This window comes from Barbus barbus (assembly GCF_936440315.1).
Source record: "Barbus barbus genome assembly, chromosome: 8".
In the NCBI taxonomy this organism is placed as follows: domain Eukaryota; kingdom Metazoa; phylum Chordata; class Actinopteri; order Cypriniformes; family Cyprinidae; genus Barbus; species Barbus barbus.
Window position 1 is genome coordinate 5,817,630 of NC_136736.1, and position 19,743 is coordinate 5,837,372.

General features: G+C 39.5%; 1 protein-coding gene across 3 annotated transcripts in view; it reads right to left on the reverse strand.

Annotated features, from left to right (window-relative positions):
- The window catches only part of LOC306874150 (SH3 and PX domain-containing protein 2A), a 124,003-nt gene that overhangs the window by 38,566 nt on the left and 65,694 nt on the right, over positions 1-19,743 (reverse strand). For all 3 annotated transcript variants that reach the window (XM_079423965.1, XM_079423966.1, XM_079423964.1), the window contains exon 6: positions 10,427-10,452. In XM_079423965.1, the coding sequence (XP_079280091.1) occupies positions 10,427-10,452 (26 nt within the window). The remainder of the gene's footprint in view (positions 1-10,426; positions 10,453-19,743) is intronic.

A 19,743-nucleotide genomic window follows, 5' to 3' on the forward strand; every position in this document is an offset into this window, starting at 1 on the left:
TTCCATGCAAAGAATGGCTGAAGGTAGCAATAAACCATTATGACTATCAGAGCAGTTTAAAACATCAACTAGAGGTTCTAAAACTGATACATAAAGGGTTCAGTCAGGGCTCTGCTGTTTATTTGTGTAAAGTCCCACAGCTATAGCGTAATGCTATTGAATTATACTCTGTGTGAGTGATTAAATTGTAATCATATACTGTTAAGGGCCACCTCAGAGGGAAACAAGATCCCTGTCTTCCTGCCACCACAAAGCTATGAAAGTCTACTTGTAGGCTTAGGTAAACAGTTTAGAGAAAGAGGTCACAAGGAGACTCTTCTTTAGTTTGTGAGTCTCTATGGCAATATCAAAGTTTGTCTCATGATACACATCATTTCAGTTTGATTATACTGGCCCTATTTCCATTGCAAGGAGAAGTATGCTGTACTTGCACATCCTTTCATAAAGCTGTTAGTAGTTTGTCACTGCATAAGCCATGAGGTACATTATGAGAGCCCATGCTATATTGTGAATACAGATAGGACATACAGTATGTAAATGAATATGTATAACAAAAAAGCATTGATAAATATTATTTAAACACTAAAACATGAACATATGTGACCCTGGACCACAAAACCAGTCATAAGTGTCAATTTTTCGAAATTGAGATTTCTACATCATCTGAAAGCTGAATAAATAAGCTTTCCATTGATGTATGGTTTGTTAGGATAGAACAATATTTGCCGAGATGCAACTACTTGAAAATCTGGAATCTGAGGGTGCAAAAAAAATCTAAATACTGAGAAAATCGCCTTTAAAGTTGTCTAAATTGTTTTTAGCTATACATATTATTGATCAAAATTTAAGTTTTGATATATGTATGGTAGGAAATTCACTAAATATCTTCATGGAACATGATCATTACTTAATATCCTGATGATTTTTGGCATAAAATAATAATTTTGACTCATACAACGTATTTTTGGCTATTGCTACAAATATACCCCAGCGACTTAAGACTGGTTTTGTGGTCCTGGGTCACATATGTACTGTTGTTACTGAGTATGAGCAGTTTCATGCCTTTGGCTGAATCACAGCCATGCAGGCACTCCTAAATACAACACAATTACGAGTGTGATATTGCTTTTACACAGCACTTAAATAATAACAAGTTATTATTGAGTAACTTACTCACAATATTGCCAGTTACAGTGTTGTGCAAGTTACTTCCAAACTGTAATACATTATAGATTACTTGTTACTGTAATTTAAAAGTAATTCCTTACCTTACAATATTACTGTCTGAGAATTGTAATGCGTTACATGACTCCTGTATTACTTTTGAGTTACTTTCACCAAAAATAACTACAGAAGTAGAACTTAACATTCTAAAATGACAAAATGTACTAGAGCCCTGCACGCGCCTCAAATTTAAGCTCTAGATCAGCCCTGGCCCGAGACGTTGAAGCCCTAGCCCGGCCCGTGTCCGACAACTTATCAGAATTACCGGCACAAGCAAGCTAACATGCAGTACTATCTGTATCTTCCATTCTATCTAAATATAAAATGCATTTTAATTATGTATTTTTGCGCGTCCATTGTAATCATTTTTGAAAAGTGCGCATGTGCATAAATACCTAGGGAATTTTTTCATCTTTATATTTTAGACATCCATCAATTATTGATAAGGAGAAGCCTAAAACTGGCCCGAGGACTGGCCCGCAACTGAACTATGACGTGAATATTGGCCCGAAGCCCGGCCCTAGGGACGTAAAAAAGTCGGAGCCCGACTTTAAATTAAAAAAAAAAATTATAAAATTTTGGGCTAAAAGTATGTTGTAATGCAAGCGTTACTGAACATGTTACAGAGTAAAATATTACTGAAAATTTATTAATAATGCCTTACACTACTGCGTTACAGCCAAAAGTAATCAGTTACTGTAATGCATTACTTTTGTAACACGTTACTCCCAACACTGGCCAGTTACTTGTTTGATTTTGCTCCGGCAATGAAAATAGTTCCAAACAAATCCACGACAGCCCTGCGTGTTGTTCTTGAATCAATCAGTTTCTTTGAACAAATCAATTGAGTGAATGATTCAATGACTCACTCATAAACACAGTCACTTGTTTCGCTCATGAATGAATCAGTGTTTTAAACAAATTGTTTGAATGAATAGTTTGCTCAAAAACAGTTACTATTTGGCACCTACTGTTGTAACGATGTAACCTGAAACCACAAAGTCACTGAAAGGGCCACTGAAACCCCCTCCAATAATGCATCAGATTGGTATCGAAGCCAGTTTCCGCCACTGAATAAAAAAGGTAATTACAACTTTTTTTCTCACAATTAGGAGTTTACATCTCGCAATTCTGATTTTTTTTCCTCAGAACTGCGTGATATAAAAAAAATCATAATTCTGACTTGAATATAAACTCACAATTCTGACGTTCTTATCAATATTTTTATCAAATACTCAGTTTCAAGTTATAAAGTCTTCTTCAGTTGATAAAAATTGAAACTGTAAGAAAATTACAGTTCTTTTTCCCTCAGAATTGGACTTTGCACGTTGCAATGTAACTTTGCAACTGCGAGTTTACATGCCACAATCCTGACTTTATAACTTGCAATTGTGAGTTTATACCAGGCAAATTCTGAGAAAATTGCAAGTCAGAATTCCGAGATGTAAACTCAGAATTACGAGAGAAAACGTTTCAATTACCTTTTTTTTTATTTAGTGGCAGAAGAATATTTATATTTATAATATAAACATAAATATATTACTGGATTACAATTGATTTAAAAAGAAACTTTTATACAAAATAATGTTTTCATAATCGCTCTTTGCTGACACAGGAAGTGACGCCCATCTGTGATGAAAACAATGCTTATTCCAGGCTTCACATTGTCATGCAAACCATCAATTTCAAAATCATTTTAAAAAGACATTTCTCATAACAGTGTGGAAGCTCTGGTGGACAGGAAAGCCAGGGGATCTACGAAGCCCACGCCTGGAACAAGTTTGTTTTTGATAATGACACTTCCCAGCTGCAGTTTCCACCTGCTAAACCCTCAGAGATAATTAATTAGGATGGAAACCATAGAGCCAAATGTTCAAACTGACAGAAAGATGGGGACAAAGTGACACCTCAGATCTTTAAACATAAAAATAAATGACAAATTTCTAATCTTGCAAAATACATATTTGAGTAATTAAGATTTTAATTAAGCATCTTCAGGATGTTATTTGCTTGTAGCTAACATAGATGATTACTGATGTCTGACAGATGCACATCCAGTGGTCATCTTAAAAACAGAGGATGATGATGATTCCAGTGATCCAAAACACTAATGATAAGTGGTTCCACATGATTTATTGTCAAATGAGATGTGGAGGGGGGAAAACAACAGCTGGAATTGCTCATTACATCACTTCAGCTGCTGGTCAAATTATAATCCAAATGTTAGCAATTTTAAAATGTTGTGAAAGCAAATAAATGTGAATTAACAAACAGACAAACAGATGATGAATGGACAGACAAATATTTGTGTAGACACTGCAGACCTAATAAATACTGGAAAACAATTGTCTGTTTCTTAAGAATAACTATTTACTGGTCTAAAAAAATAACATTCACTAATGGATGTTTGTCTGGATCAGGTTTTGCCTAAAACAAACTGATTTAATGTTCCCTTAAGGATAATAAAAACTAAATCAAAATGCACATGGATATGTTTAATAAATGTTTTATTCAAAATCTTGAAAAGAAAAAGGTTTGTGTGGACATTAAGTGTAACGATATTGGACAGAACCGATACCATTAAACCTAACCTTTATAAAAACAACAGAAGTCATTGGAAATCCCCAACATGATAGAAAAACAAATGTGCGTATGTGTGTGTGCTGATGTTTTTTCATAGTGACATACTTACTTCATCTTTGATCTGACAGCATGAGCTAAACACAAATTTACAAACCTTAAAGTTGCCATAGAATGCATTGATACAATATTTTTAATTGTTCTCTGATATCTACGTAGAAGGTATGTGGCTTAGGTAAGGGCAAACATTATCCAGAAACAGTTTTACATGTACATTTTCAACCCTAATATTTCTCCCCAGAATGAAACGGTCTGTTATTGGCTTATTTGGGGTCATGAATAATAATGTTGAGCTCTGCTCTGATTGGCTGTTTCACAGTGTGGCTCATTTCAGTAGCTCACAGGAAGGAAACACAGGGAAAATATATATTTCAATACTTTCTTGCGCAGTTATATCGTTGGGTAATTATACTGTAAATAAAATGCAGGCATCAGGGAGCCGCTATTAATATGTTGGGCACTGAAACTGCTTTGGAATGCACGATCGCGTTTTACTTTCAGTGCACCAACTGTTTATACTATGGAGCGGCAGCAATTACCACACATTTTACAATATCAGATGCTTGTCAGTGGTGCTCAGGATCTGTAAATCATTTACCATCATCATAAGGCATCTCTCCTTACTCTGTTTATGTGGTAAGTGAAATCTTATGTTCTGTAACAGGCTACAGCTAGCAAGGAGCTAACCATGTCCCTTTAGTGGCTTGTGTGATTTTATTAGAACGTGTTATTTGCTTTCCGTGCCTTACTGAATACAGACACCAACATATCCCTGCACTTCACACCCCCTGCACAGCCTGGAATATAACATTTATTTCCATGATCTGCCATTTTCGCTGTTGTCTTTGCTCGTATTTCTTCACAATACCTGCAGAACTTGGTTCGGCAGGCGCCTGGCCTAGAACATGGGCTGGGTATATGCAAAAGATTTACATAAGAAGGAGGAAACAACGGTGTTTGAGGCTCACTGTATGTCATTTCCATATACAAAACTCTTATTATTCAACTAAAAAGGTAAAGACAGTTTTCCATTCTATGGCACCTTTAAAGGGATAGTTCACCCAAAAATGAAAATTTGATGCTTACCCCAAGGGCATCCAAGATGTAGGTGACAATTGTTTCTTCAATATAACACAAACAAAGTGTTGTGTTATATAAGTGTTGTGTTATAAAAAAAACAAACACTCAAACCATTGCAGTCTGTCAGTCATATAACGTCAGTCAATGGGACTCACGGCTTTGAGAGAAAAAAAACATACACAGACAAAACCAAATTAAACTCTGCGGCTCGTGAAAATGCATTGAGGTCTAAAGACACGAAACGATCGGCCTGTGCAAGAATTGAACAGTATTTATATAGTTTTTTTACCTCTGATTCGCCGTGATGTCCAACTGTCCTGAGCATGTTCACAACATGCGGCGAGTGACGCGTATTCTTCTTCTTCTTCTTGCTTTATGGCGGATCGCAGACTTATAAGTGCATTACCACTCAAATGGACCATTGACACTCCTAATTGAGATTTGTAGATAGATGCTGCGTCCCAATTCGCCTACATATATTATGCCCTAAAATTATGCACTCTTTTTGTGAAGAAAAATTACATACTTTTGAGTATGTGGCAGAATAGTAGGCACGCTTTAGGACATACTACTTCATCATAACTTTAACGGACAATCTGTTGCTTAGTTACATTCTGTCACTGTTCAAACTGCCCTGTCAATCATCTTGTCACAGTTAACATAATCCACATTTCGCTTAATTTGATTTCCTACCGTATTGGAGAGAAATGAAGAGGTACATCGCGGGTCTTTCATGCCGAGAACTCTGCTCATGTGTTTGCATAATGATGCATTTAAAAGTTTATGACCAAACGTATCATTATAAAAGTTCACAGTTTTGCTGCAGATGAAATATAACGTGGATAACATTAAATTAATTTTTTTCATCAAGTTAGACATTGATTATTCATCACTCAAAACCCTTTCTCTACCTGTCCGTCGATCATATCCGCCATGTTTGTAGTTTTTTTAAACACTTTTTATGCGTGTTTGTAGTTCTATTTGAATCCTCGTCCACCGTGCAATGTATACTTAATATTAGCTGTTAGAGTGTAAAAAGAAGAAGACGCATCACGCACCGCATGTTGTGAACGTGCTCAGGACAGTTGGACAATGCCGCAGATCAGAGGTAAAAAAAAGATATAAATACTGTTCAGTTTCTTGCACAGACCGATCGTTTCGTGCCTTTAGACCTCAATGTATCGTCACAAGCCGCAGGCTTTAATTTGGTTTTGTCTGTGTATGTTTTTAGTATCTCAAAGCCATGAGTCCCATTGACTGCAATTATATGACTGACAGACTGCAACGGTTTGAGTTAAAAATCTTTGTTTGTGTTCTACTGAAGAAACAAAATCACCTACATCTTGGATGCCCTTGGGGTAAGCAAATAAACATAAAATTTAAATTTTTGGGTGAACTATCCCTTTAATGTTTTCCTTTTTTACACTCTGGTCCAACATCATCTATAAAACTAAACCTATCTGTCTATCACTTTGCCTTATCACAAATGTACTTAAATAACTACAGTGTAAGACCAGAACAATCTACCCCCCCCCCCCCCAAAAAAAAAAACTAGAAATGACTCTGCATGCATGTGATTATACGTACATGTGAGTTTCACCTTCCAAACACATTCAGCTCTTAACATCACAATCACGTGAGTACTAGCTTCCATTGTGCAAAACATTAGTTTTAGTGTTGCAACACAGAGCCTATGACGATACTTTCTTCACTGTAATTTTAATGGTAAACGACTGCAAAAATGCTACAGTAAAAACATGTTAACTGGTTTAGAGTGCATTTCATTACAGTGAAAAACTGTAATAGAGCTAATGTGACATTTAATGTAATTTAATTTACAGTGAAATGCTGTCGAATGTACAGTTTTTTGAAGTAAAAAGGCCAAGTAGCCAAATTATTAAAATTATTTTATAAAACAAAACAAAAATTGACATTACCACAATTCCCTGTGTGACACTTTACATTTGTGTTTTCATTTAAATAAATAATTATTCTTAGTTTGTTCTCACGTCACACCATATGTTGTTAAATAAATGTTTATGTAAATATTTTAATGCCATGTGTGTTACTATGATCTTTTTTATTTGTTCATGACACTGTGGGTGTCAGGATTGTGGACTGTTTTGTGTGTGTTTTGCTTCCTGTGACCCAGTTTCTCCCTCATGTTGATTGTTAATTTGATTCCAGGTGTGTCTCGTCTTCCTCCCTGATTACTCGGGCTGTATCCGAAATCGCCCCCTATACCCTCATTCACTATTCCCTACATTAGTCCACTCATATAGTTTACTTGAAGGAGTGAATGAAAACGAGTGAGTGAATTCGGACACTGAATGCACCGGAAGAACTGCCGCTTTTGCATAGTTTGCTTCCTGTTAAATAATCATTTGAAACGGGCAGCTCCAATAGTAAGATTGAAGGATTTATCTAGAACTCAGTCACGGAAATTATGTATAAACCCTAATAGTCAATTTACAATTAATTTTGTACCTTTGTTGTATTCCACTGTATTACGCCGTGGACGAGCGCTTCTAAAATCAATGAATGGATGATTCAGCTGCAGGCGCCATCTTCTGGTGAGACGTGGGAATTGAATCTGCGCGCGACTCTCGCAGAGCATTCTGGGAATGTATATCGGTTGTACACTCGTTTTTGCAGTGCATTGTGGGATTGAATGAGTGCACTCGAGAACATCCACTAAGGTTTCGAACACCACTTAAAATGGCCGTCCCCTCAAATAGTGCACTATTTGAGGGTATAGGGGGCGATTTCGGACACAGCCCCAGTGTTTATAAGCCCCAGTCCTTTCAGTTAGTGTTGGCCGGTTCTTGAATGTCTTCCCTGTGCTCTATGTTCCCCGTTGGACTATTAAAAACTCTAGATGTGATAAATTCCTCGTTCCTTGCTCCGTGCTCCTGGTAAAGTGTGACAGAAGAACTGACAAAAACAGTTACCTCGGTGTGTTCCCTCCGTTTTGTTTCCGTTTTTTACCCAGTGTTTTTCTTTCCGTTGTGTTCCCATGGATCCCCTTGTCCGGCTCGAATTCCTCCTCCTCCTGCTGGAGCAGGGGGACCGATCTCTCGAGGACCATACCAGACTGTTCCTCCTATTAGCTAACGCCACCAGCTACCTGGACGACGCGCTCTGCTCATTCTATAATGCAAGCCTAAACACCGTGTGCAGAGCGCTGTCGTCCGAAGATGGTCCTCGAGAGGATTTCGCCACCTTCGTGGAGTGGACTCTGGCGAGAAACGGATTGCCCCTCACAGACCCAGAGCCCAGCCCACCATCTCCCCGCAGTGCGGAGCACCAGCCTGAGCCCACCAATGATGGAGAGCCATTCCTCGCACGCCCTCAACCCCCTATCTGTACGGTGCGCGCCCCGTGGGTCTGCCATGCTCCAGCGTCGCCGGGGCTGGAGTATCCCTCACCTCCGCCTCCAGCCTCTGAGGCCCGGACTCAGCTCCTAGCTCCCTCGCCTCCACCGTCACCCATCGAGCCACCAGCTCCACCGGGCTCCCTCGTCCCTCCGCCTCCACCTTGGTCGGGCATCGACCCACCATCACCTCAGGACTCCTCTCCTCTGGCTGTGCCTTGTTGCTCCGTCCCATCAGCTCCGTTGGGCTCCTTCCTCCTTTCAGCTCCACCTGGGTCCTCAGTCACTCCGGCTCCGCTGCGGATCTCCTCCGCCTCGGTTGCCAGAGCCTTCGGCTCCACCCTGGCCCCCTGGATCCTCGGCTTCCCCCTGGCTTGTTGGCTCTCCGTCTCCGCCTCGGGCTCCTCCATCCGTCAACTCCACCGTGGGCCATCTTCACGGCTGTGGCCTGGGTCCAGCTGTGCGCCTCCTGCTCCGGGTCCCTCCTGTTTCTTCCCTGGCTCCTCCCTTCTTCGTCGCCTCCCTGGTCTCTGTCTGCCGGCCCCCTCCCAGGTGTCCGTCCTCCTCCTGAGCCTCCTCCTTAGTTCCCACCCATCCCTCCCCTTTGGATGTTACTACGGTGCGATGACGCACCTTCCGGAGGGGGGCGATGTGTCAGGATTGTGGACTGTTTTGTGTGTGTTTTGCTCCCCATGTGTTCCTTGTGACCCAGTTTCTCCCTCATGTTGATTGTTAATTTGATTCCAGGTGTGTCTCGTCTTCCTCCCTGATTACCCTGTGTCCCAGTTCTTTCAGTTAGTGTTGGTCGGTTCTTGAATGTCTTCCCTGTGCTCTATGTTCCCCGTTGGACTATTAAAGACTCTAGATGTGCTAAATTCCTCGTCTCCTCGTTCCTTGCTCCGTGCTCCTGGTAAAGTGTGACCGTGTGCATATTTGTATTCACATAAGCTTGTGGAAAAGCAACTTGTGATTAACTTTATTTCATCATGTCTTTCTCTTTATTATGCTGGTTGTCAAAATAGATTAAAGGATTTAGAAAGAAAGCTGTTGGATCTACTGCTTTGTTTATTTGTTCATTCATTTTTGTAAATAAAATAACAATTAAAATGTAGAATTTACAGGTTACTCTGTCACATTTTTTTCTGTATTTTTAGATTACAGAATTCGTCTGGCAACCATGCTGGCAGTTTTATTTTGTAAAAACCACCACAGGATTGAGGGCTGCACCTTAAAACAACTTTTTGAAATATTTTGTTGAGAATAAAGTTATAAATAAGTGCAAACAGGAAATAGAACAACATCTGGAATTATTTAATACATCACTAACACTTCTGATTACATCTATATTGCATATTCGGAACCAAAAACTAAATCCAAATGTTAGTAAATTTCAAAAATTGTCGGAGCAAATGAATGTGTGTTTACAAGTGGAAAGCAAACAGATCATAAACAAAAAATGTTTCTGAGAGACAAGAACTCCAATGCTTACTCCAATCCAAAATACATTAGTGTTCAACAGTGTGTGTGTGTTTATGCATCTCGGAGTGAGTCCCAACTGCAGAACGGCTGTTCACTCACAAAACACACACTCTAGCATGCTATGGAAAGGAAACTTGGTCTAATCCTTGTCATAAATCAGGTCTCTGCCTTAACATTATAATAATAGCCTGAAAAATAAGTATATATATATATATATATATATATATATATATATTTATACATGCACGCAGGAATAATAAAATAAAATAAAAATTGCAATGTGGTTTAATTTTTTTTTCTGTGCCTGGACGACTTGGCTGAGACCACTTTTGCAACAGCGTGATGTACAAATGCACATACTGTATTTTCATGTGGCTTTCCTCCAAAGTCCCACCAGTTATTCACAAACCTTTTACAGCTGACACTCCCAGAGCTCTAAAAACCTCTGAGTCATGTGCAATTCTCTAAAGAAACTCAGCTGAAACCCTGAGTTGAGTGCAAAACAGCAAGTCATTCAATGCCGCAATAACAGAGAGGGCATGCAGAGTTAGTGAGCGGGCTTGAGTTAGTACTTAAAACCCGGCAACAGGTTTAACACTCACACAGGAGGTAAATAAAAATCTGTCTTACCTGACTTGCGTTTGGATCCATAATCCCTGTAAAAAAAGCAACAGCAGAGTGACATGGTAAGTCACAGTGAGACAATGTCCTGCAGCAGACAGCTGTCACACTCACACACCCTCACACACACTAGAGATGCAGTGAGAGCAAGATGAGTGCCAGGGCAAGGAGTGAGTGTGTATTAAGATCGAAGGGGCCAGCTGCTATAGCCACAACATCTGATCATGTGACCCAAACAGAACCATAGCTCTTTCTCTATCCTTTTATCCCCCCTTCCCTCCTCTCATCCTCCAAAGGGTAGATCTCTTAACACACCCTCATTAATAGATCAGAATGACACCCAGCCTGTGTGTTACCCCTATCCATCAATGAAAAATCAAGTTAAAAGGTGAAAAGCATGGAGATCTATTTATGGAAAGTGATGCCAATGTGGGGAACTATAAAATTTAGCAATTGTGCAAACACATACATTGGACACACACATTAGAAAGACGAATAGAAAGAAGACAAACGTACACAGAATAACTATATTTACAATTTTTTAAAGAAAAAGAGTGGTAAAAAAACTTAATATTGAAGTAGGCCTAAGAACTTATCATTACTGTTAGGCGGTTTTTAAGTGGTTGCTCTCTCTATGATGCTGTGGTTGATGTGCTGAGGGTTAATAGCATCACTAATAACATCTAAAACCATTAAAGAGCATCTTAAATGTGTCATTTCTGCATTGTAATGAATGCTAATAAGCAAGATGATCTCAAAATCATACAGTCCCTATTGGAAAGGGTTAAAATATGCAGACGATGCTAGAATTATTATGAAAAAAAAAAATTATAATGCTATAATAAAGTTGCGCAAGAAAAAAAAATAGTAACTATTAAAAATGAATCACATTATAATAATATTTATTTTGAATGCAATTAAATTTAAAGTATGAAATACAGAAATCCTTAGTAATATAGTTCATTAGCCTAATGAATGCTGTTTAGTGTTTCTAAGCAAATATAAACATAATTTAGAATGTACAGTGACAGGTGGCTAACCCAAACCTAATTTAATGTCTAATAAATTAACAGAATTTATAATAAAGAGTTTAATATAAATGCAATAATGCCAAAGATGTTGGTGCATAATACAAGCACACTGTAATTGGAAGAGGCTGATGTAGTTCCATTTGAACAGATTAAGCTTATTACATGACATACTGTACATATTATGAAAATATGCCAAACTGTCTTTTTGATCCACACACACATTCATGGCCGGTATTTCCCTAAAATATCCTTAAGGGCATTTGCTTAATATCTACTGTACATTCCCCCATCTAGTCCAAAATATGACAAGCCTTCCATCTTCTCTCCTTCCTCTCATCTGTTTCTGCATCTCTTTCTTTTCATCATTCTCTCGCTCAATCTCCTCTTTTGTGACTCTCGTGGGAGAATGAATGCTCTCTTTTTCAGATCAACAGTATGAGGTCACTGCAAACCTTCTAGAATGAAGTCCTTTGTAGCCAAAGAGAGGCAGGACAGTGTCCTAAAAGCCCTAAATCAGAGAGATCTGTTATCGGTCTCGTATAATCGTATAAAAGGAAACGGCCACCATTAAGACGAATATAGGACATGACATTTATGAACATGTTCGAAATGAACAGTAGGAAAATTCCCAAGACTAAAGCATGCCAGTATGTGTAGCAAGTGTCATACTGAGTCTTATAGGGATAAAAAATATTAAATAAAAGAGAATTGCCTCTTCTTTAATTAATACAGCACAAACTGCATTTGCATTCTAAGTCCATTCATCACTCTGTGGTTTTTATTGTTTTGTTTTGTTTTTTACTTTAAAGGAATTAAAAATGTGAAATTCTAATTCAATCATTTACATACTGAATTGTGATTGGTCTTCTTGCATTTAAAAAGTAATCTGGAAACGCTTTGTGTGCTTTCTTTACATACAACCAAAGACTAAAAACTTCAGGAAACGCACATCAAGGTTCATTTTAAAGGCATGTTTTCCATGGCAGAAATTCAGTAAATAGTCTCCGCCAAACTTCTCCAGACCAATTGTTCTGGTTGTTAACCTCTTGAGTCGTATCTAATAGTAAATACTTCACGTTTATCACTTAAGACTGTTTAGCAGAGGAAGTGTTATTGGAAGTGACAGTTCACCGTTCCCTGCACTGGGTCTGCAGGTAATATACAGCATCACTTGGGTCGGCCCAAAAGTTTCAGACAAGAAAACTACAGTTCTCAGCTTTATCACTCCCAGAGTCACTATTAAACAAGGGGCAGCATTATGATGACGGGTGAGGAAAGGCAGGAAATGGTAGTTCGTACTGATTGGGCACCGCTCTGTTCATTCACACCACTTGACCATAAAAGAATAATATACTATAAATCCACAAGTGACACATTGCATTCTGTGTCTTGGTGATATCTTCATAAAGTCATCTCTGGCATTTGCTGTGGTCTGTTTTTAAATAGCAGGCCTGTTCAGTGTTTGTCAAACTCATGGTGACCACCAGCTCAGACACCAATGAAGTGTGTGAAATATGCACTGGCTTGCAGAAAGGTCAACTTTCTTCATATTTTACTTTTAAACATAGAGTACAGTATGTTAAAGATCAATTTTAATGTTCAATCATGCAACAAAAATTTCTTTTGGAGCTCCAACAACAATATTTAATACTGTTCTTAAAAATAAAGGTTCTTCATTTGCATCTACACTGTAGGGTTATTACATATAATATTAATATTAATACGTAATTTAAACAAATAGTTTAATTTAGCTCAAAGGGAATCATTTATGATTTTATAGGGATTCGAACAGAATCAGTGTTACGGCGATTCACTGAACGAGCCGTATAACAAACTCTGCACTGGATATTAAAATCCCAAATATAGTGAAAACACTATTAACTAGCACAGTAACGAAATCGACAGATTAAGGCATTAACTTGTGAGCAGAAAACACAAGATACTTCTCTTTTAAAATATAAATCAGATTTTATTTATATAAACCTAAGACATAAACTAATCTAACACATGAACACAAGCATTCACACATTCACACGTTGCAGAAAGAGAGAGAGTGAGGAAAGGATGAGTTTAAGAGAATGAAACGTGAAATCCCAAGTTTACAGCAATAGACCTGAACAACCATCAATCACTTATTTAACCCTCGTTTTGAGTTTCTCAATGAGGCTAAAATTTATATTAAATACACCAATTAGAACCTGTTAGAATCTGGAGGTGTGTTTGCTGGTTTTGCCTGTGTAACGGGTTGTGTCCTCGTTGCAGACAGGGGGTTCCTCGAAGTGTCTGATTCGCTGGAAGTTCAGTAGTCTTTGAAGTGATGTCTCTTGGGCGTTGGCTTGCTGGACGTTTGAAGAAGTGCAGTCGAAGCTTTAACATTAACACACAAAACTCCACGGAAAGAAAAGAAAACCAACGTAAAATAGTAAAATAAAATGATGTAATGAGACTAAGTTGTTTTCCTTCTCATTATGGCACATGAGGCCTTAGCATGCTCAAAGAGCAGCACGCACGCGGTGAGAGGGACGAGAGTTGGAGAGTGATGTAACAGAGAGAGAGATAAGAGAGATGTCCTGAGGTTTTAAACTCAGCTTCTGGACCGTCCCATCTGCACGTATTGACCAATTAGGTATTGTCCTTGCTTAGCTAGGGTGTGTTCTTCACCTCATAAATCAGCCTGTTATCAGTCACATGGTCCGAATTTTACAAGCTTTGGCCAAGTATACCTTTTTGAACATGATTTCATAATAAGACTATGATGCCTTTGACAAAGAATTGATTGGAAGAAACATTCACATCATGGATTTTCGAGCTCATACATACTAAATATGCAATATTTATCTTTAAGGCTCGAGCTATTCAATAATGATTAAAAAGACATACATATTATTTGATTAAAACATGATATGTGGGTACAACATAAAAATGTCCTTTTAGGATGATTTTATGTGCATATGGAAAATAAAGTCTTTGTATAGTTCTAAGGAGAACGAAGGAATGTTCTTTAGACAGGAATGTTGGTTTGTCTTCTATGTGGGGGAGAAGTCAGTCTAAGGAAGCTTGTGAATACAATCGTGGAACCCGTGATGGCCATCTCTTTGACCCTCAGTCTTGATTATTTGCAACAAATTTCACAGTCTCCTTCTTGAATTGGAATTATCAATAAGTGTTCGTTTGTCTCAAGGTTGTAAGCTGTTTGATGAAAGAGGCTTTGCTAAGTTAGGAGTTGCTTCAGCTAGTTGGAGCTAGGACTCCGGACAGATTTATGATATCCTGTTTCTTGGAACCTCTCTTTCTGGAATCTCAGCTTCTCAGGTTTCAGTGTCCTCATGCATCTTAAAAATTGTCTGATTCAGTCTATGATATCCTACATCTCCCCCTTTCGATCGGCGAGGTGTTTAGTTGAAGACGTCGTCGAGCGCTGGAAACACAAAGGCAGAAGAAGCAGACAAGAACACAGCAAACAACAAGACAACACCTCCATAACAGTTACTGTATTGGTGCAGGTCCTCAGGTTATTTGAGGTACAGACGGTTATATTCAATTAGTCAGTATGGTTTAGTAAATTGAACAATTCAATTTGGAAATTGTTGTTCTAATTCGGTTGAATACTTTGATTCTTCGATCAAGTTTTGTGATTAAATTTGTTTGTTCCTTCTAAGTTGTCTTAACTTATGAATGTTCACCTTTAGTTTCTGGTGGCATCATTTGTGGTAAAATGAATTGACCTATCGTGCATGGAGCTCTCTGGCTTCCATTCAGTTTAGAGTGGCTTGCGGATATTAGGTGTGACGAGTCAATCCTAATATCAGACCTTTGACCCTTGCAGGGTGTCTAGGTGTTTCACCTACTAAAGAAAGAGGGGAAGGAAAAGTATAGGTGAGAGAAGAACAAAACAAAACAAAGCTGCTGTGGGTTTTCCTAGCGTGGTTTGCAACTTCTGTTGAGCTAGGATGTCATGTGCAGCTAGGGAGTAATGTACCTTAACTTAGTGTCAGGTGTTCTACCTATTGTGAGGATAGCTGCATGTTTCTTCACGGTGGTGTATGTAACATTGTCATGCTCCAATTTGTATATTCTTACTTGTGAGAAGAATATGTTTGTGGAATGTGTTATCAGTAGATGTGGTTACCTCTGGGTATAGGTAATGTTATGTGTGTTAGTGGTGTAGTGTAGGTGTGGTCAGATCTGTTTCAGTCTGTGTTGTCTCCCCCCTTTTCTGGTATGTCAGTGAAGACTGGCTCTCTGCATCCTTGGCGTGGATGAGGGCGTGTCCATGATCTCATGGGGGTCAGTCCAGCAAGGCAGGAAGTTCTTAAGCAGACAGTCGGAGGTAGTTTGGCATGGCTGTGTGAAGCTGGGATGCAAACTTCGTCTCCTATGTTGCATTCCTCTTGTGCTGCCTTCTGGATGTGGCAGACTTTCTGACCTTCTGTGCTTTGGTGGTTGCTGTTGCACAGACGTGAATGTGGTTCTTGAAGTTTTAGTTCATTTAGCAGTTTGCTAGTGAGTGATGGGTGACTGAGGTGATGTTCTCTGGTACCTCAGTTTTCATCATTGGTTGGCCGTGAGAGACTTGTTCATTCTGGGTGGTTGTTGAACAGGTGCTTGTCATCTCTGATATGGTGTTGTACCATGTGATCACCGGCCTTCCGTTCTGTCGCTGGTCACAGCGAGCACGACTCAATTTTGTAGTCATCCGTGTTCAGCTTATCTTGAAGGAACTCTTTCAGTTGTTTCATGACTTGTTCCATGTCTTCTGATGGTAAGCTGTCTTGCTCTTGTGCATACTCAGCACTGTGCATGTCTGAGTGGTGCTGAGGTGGGTTTCGTTGTCGCTTACCCACACGAGTCGCCCTTGGATGAGTCAGGCGATTACCTTTGAATGTCTGGTTAGGTTTCCAGTTGTTGTGGTTTCTTGAGAAGCGTGTCTGGTCCCATGGATTTTTCCAGCGGTTGGGCTGATAGCTGTCGTGGACATGGGGGTCACGTTCTCTGTGCTCTTGAGGGAGGACTCTGGTGTCGTGATGCAACTGGGTGTCGTCCAGTGCAAAGCTTGAGTCTTTGTTGACAGAGTTCAAGAGTGTGGAGGTTGTGTTACCTTTCTTTGAGGCCATCTTCTGCTTGTTGTAGGCCTTCTGTGTTAGGTCACGCAACTGTTGGATGGTCATGGAGCGTGGACAGGCCATGACGCCTAGATGGTGGCTGACTCCGGGGTGCAGATTTCTTAGGAAGAGGCTTTTGAAGTTCACATCCTCTTCAAGGTCAGGTTCGTTGTGTGCACCGAAGTAGGCTTGTCGGAGTCGGTTGTAGTAAGCTTGTGGAGCCTCTTGTCGACCTTGTTTGGTTTCTAAGGCAGTTAAAAGTCCATGTTCAGATTCAGAGTCTGTAAACTCTTTAATCAGGACTTCACGAAGTAGCTGGTAGTCTGACTTCGTTCGACTGGGCTGTCGATCTAGAAAGTTTCGTACCTCGGAACTGGACGTGGCTCTAAGGAGGTACAACCTGTCTCTGTCAGTCACATGAGGTCTCATTTCCAGATAGAAGTCGATATCTTGAAGATGGGCCTGGATGGTGTGGCCCTCTGTGGAGTTCGGGTTGAACTTGCTGATGTTTTTAGACAGCTTGTCGAGGTCTTTGATGGTCATCCCATGTGCAGCTCCGAGGTCTGCTTGGATGGGAGGTTTTCTTTCGTTGACAGGAAAGAGTTCTGTGGCGAAGGCAGGTGAGGTTTTGGGTTGTGGCTCTTCGCTTCTTTCGCTGTATATCAGTTCTTGGATGTGGGACTCTGCTCTGCTCAGCAGAGGTGAGGCTGAGAGCTGTTTCTCTCGCCTTGGCTCTTGTTTCTGCTCATTAGCATGTTTAAGTTCTTTTCTGACCATGTAGAGCTGATCGTTGGTATCGTCTATTTGTTGGGTCAGATTGTCTATTTTAGAACTGTACCTTTCAAGGTGGTCTTTCAAGGCACTGACTTCAGCATTCTTGTCGCTGATGTCATGCTTGGCTTTCTCTAGGAGCTGTTCAGCATACTGGAGTCTGTTTACCAGGTCTTTCTGGGCAGCCTTTGCATGTTGTTGGTCGAGCTGAGCTGCTGTCAGGGCTGCTTGGAGCTCCTTAACTTGTTCCGTTGATTCCTGCTCCCTTTCGTTGGGTGCTTTGAGATGATCTTGAACTTTCACTTCCAGCTTGTCTATGCGGCGTTGAACACATGTCAGCTCCTCTTGAAGATGGGTGACGTGCTTGTCGCTCAGTTTCAGCTGGGTTGTGAAGGCATAGCTTAGAGAGCTGGCGATTTTGACTAGCTCCTCGTGGTTGTTGTTCTGGCTTGAATCTTGTGTCAGGAATCTTCTCAGGCTTAGGATTATTATTAGAAATAATAACAGTTCAAGGGTCTTGGGGGTGAGGCTGTCTGTCGTGCCTCTCAGCCAAGTGTTCCCATCTTCCCCTTGTGCAAAGGGGTTTGCAGTCTGCGGCATGTTGGCACGCTAGGGAGAAGAGAGACTGACACAGATCTGTGTGGAGTAAAAGCCTATGTGTAGGTGAGGCCACTAAGTGTTGTGTCAGTGATTTTGAACCACTAATGTAGTGTGGTGGTGATGACTGTGTTGGTCGCAGTGTCTAGGTGGTAGACTAAAGATGTGAAGACTTCGTCACTCTAATGAGGAAGAGGGGAAAGAGAGAAACAGGTGAAAAGCAAATTCAATTAAAATAAACAATTCCCTTTTTTTTTTTTAAATGAGAAATTATTTATTAATTTTTTTTTCTTTCAATTAAATGTTATCAAGAGGCAAACAATATTATTAAATCTCTGTTCTCGACAGATGAATATAATAATAATTCTGATATCTCTTTTTAGTCTGACAGGATTGACAACGTACACCTTACAGTTGGACCGCTCACCAGGGAGGCTGCGAAGGCAACGGTTGCTCAAAACGTCTCTATTAAAATTGATCTCAGCGTTGCATGAGATGTTAAAATTTTGATTGCGTTTTTAATGTAGGGAGGTTAGGAAGAACGATTACAATCAAATTCGTAAAGATGATTAGTCTTTTTGACAAGCTTGTGTATCTCATTCACTTAGAATTGATTGATGGTTCTTACAGGTCCCCACAAATGTGAAAAGTGAAGATGAAAGAAAGCAGGAGAGAAGAGAAAGAGACGTGGATCGGGTCCACTAGCAAGCAGTTATGCCGACTACGAGTTGTTGTCAGTTGCTCCACAACTAATCAACAAAAATAAAATTTTGGGTGCAAGAGATGTGTCTCTTTAATTTATTTGAACTCGTAGTGAGGGATAACACTGTCTCCTATTAAGGCTCAGGTGAGACAAAGTGAAATTGAAATTAAATAAAGGAGAAAATCAGTAAATAAAAATAGAAAATAGTGGCTAAGTGTATAGCCACAACAGGAAGAACGAGGGAATAAAACGCAATAAATTAATGAGTGAGTATAAGTCTGAATAGAATCTATTAATATGGGTAATAAATCAATTAGATAGAATAAGTTTACTTAAACTTTCCAAGTTCAAGACTTATTTGTATCTAAAATGATTAGGCCCAGAAGAGAATACTAGAAGTATTGATCATATGAAATGATCTGAGGGAAATTTGAATGATTCCAAATAAATTTAATGTTTTAATTAAATTTTGAATTTGGCACAATTAATAATTGTGAACTAGTATTTCCCTTTCTAGTAAAATGCAAATAAGTGGTAAGAAGTGAGAATTTAGAGAAATAAGAAATAGAAAGACCAACAAGTCTATTAGTTGAGAGGTGTTTAAAGGGTTAAATCACTTTAGCTTTCCAAACACACACACTGTATTAAACCACCGGAGGTTAATGCTAACTGCTAACCTTTGAGGCTAATCTTTAGCATAGACTTGTACCAGGTAAACAACCGTTTCGTTAGCTTAGCAACAGCATCGAGTTTGTTTACATCAGCATCGATGTGCTGCGCGTGCGCAGTACAAAGTTGCTCCGGAAGTAGGTTAAGACTTCCGTGTCACGATCGTAACTGTGGAAACCAAAACAAACGTTGCATTGCCAGTACAGTTAAGCATGTTACATGAAATGTCAGCGCATTTCAACACTGTACAAATAAACAACACCGCTTTTAGTTGTTCTGCGATGTGGCGCTTAAACTCTCAGTTCGTTCAGAGTTAAACTTTATTAAAATAGCAGCTTGGTGCTGCAGGGAAACAGTGCTGGTGTATCAGAAGCCGTGCCAGTTTCTCTGGACACAAACACAACAGGTTTTCTTCGCTGTTGGTTCAAAGTTAAACTTTACTTGATAAAGCTT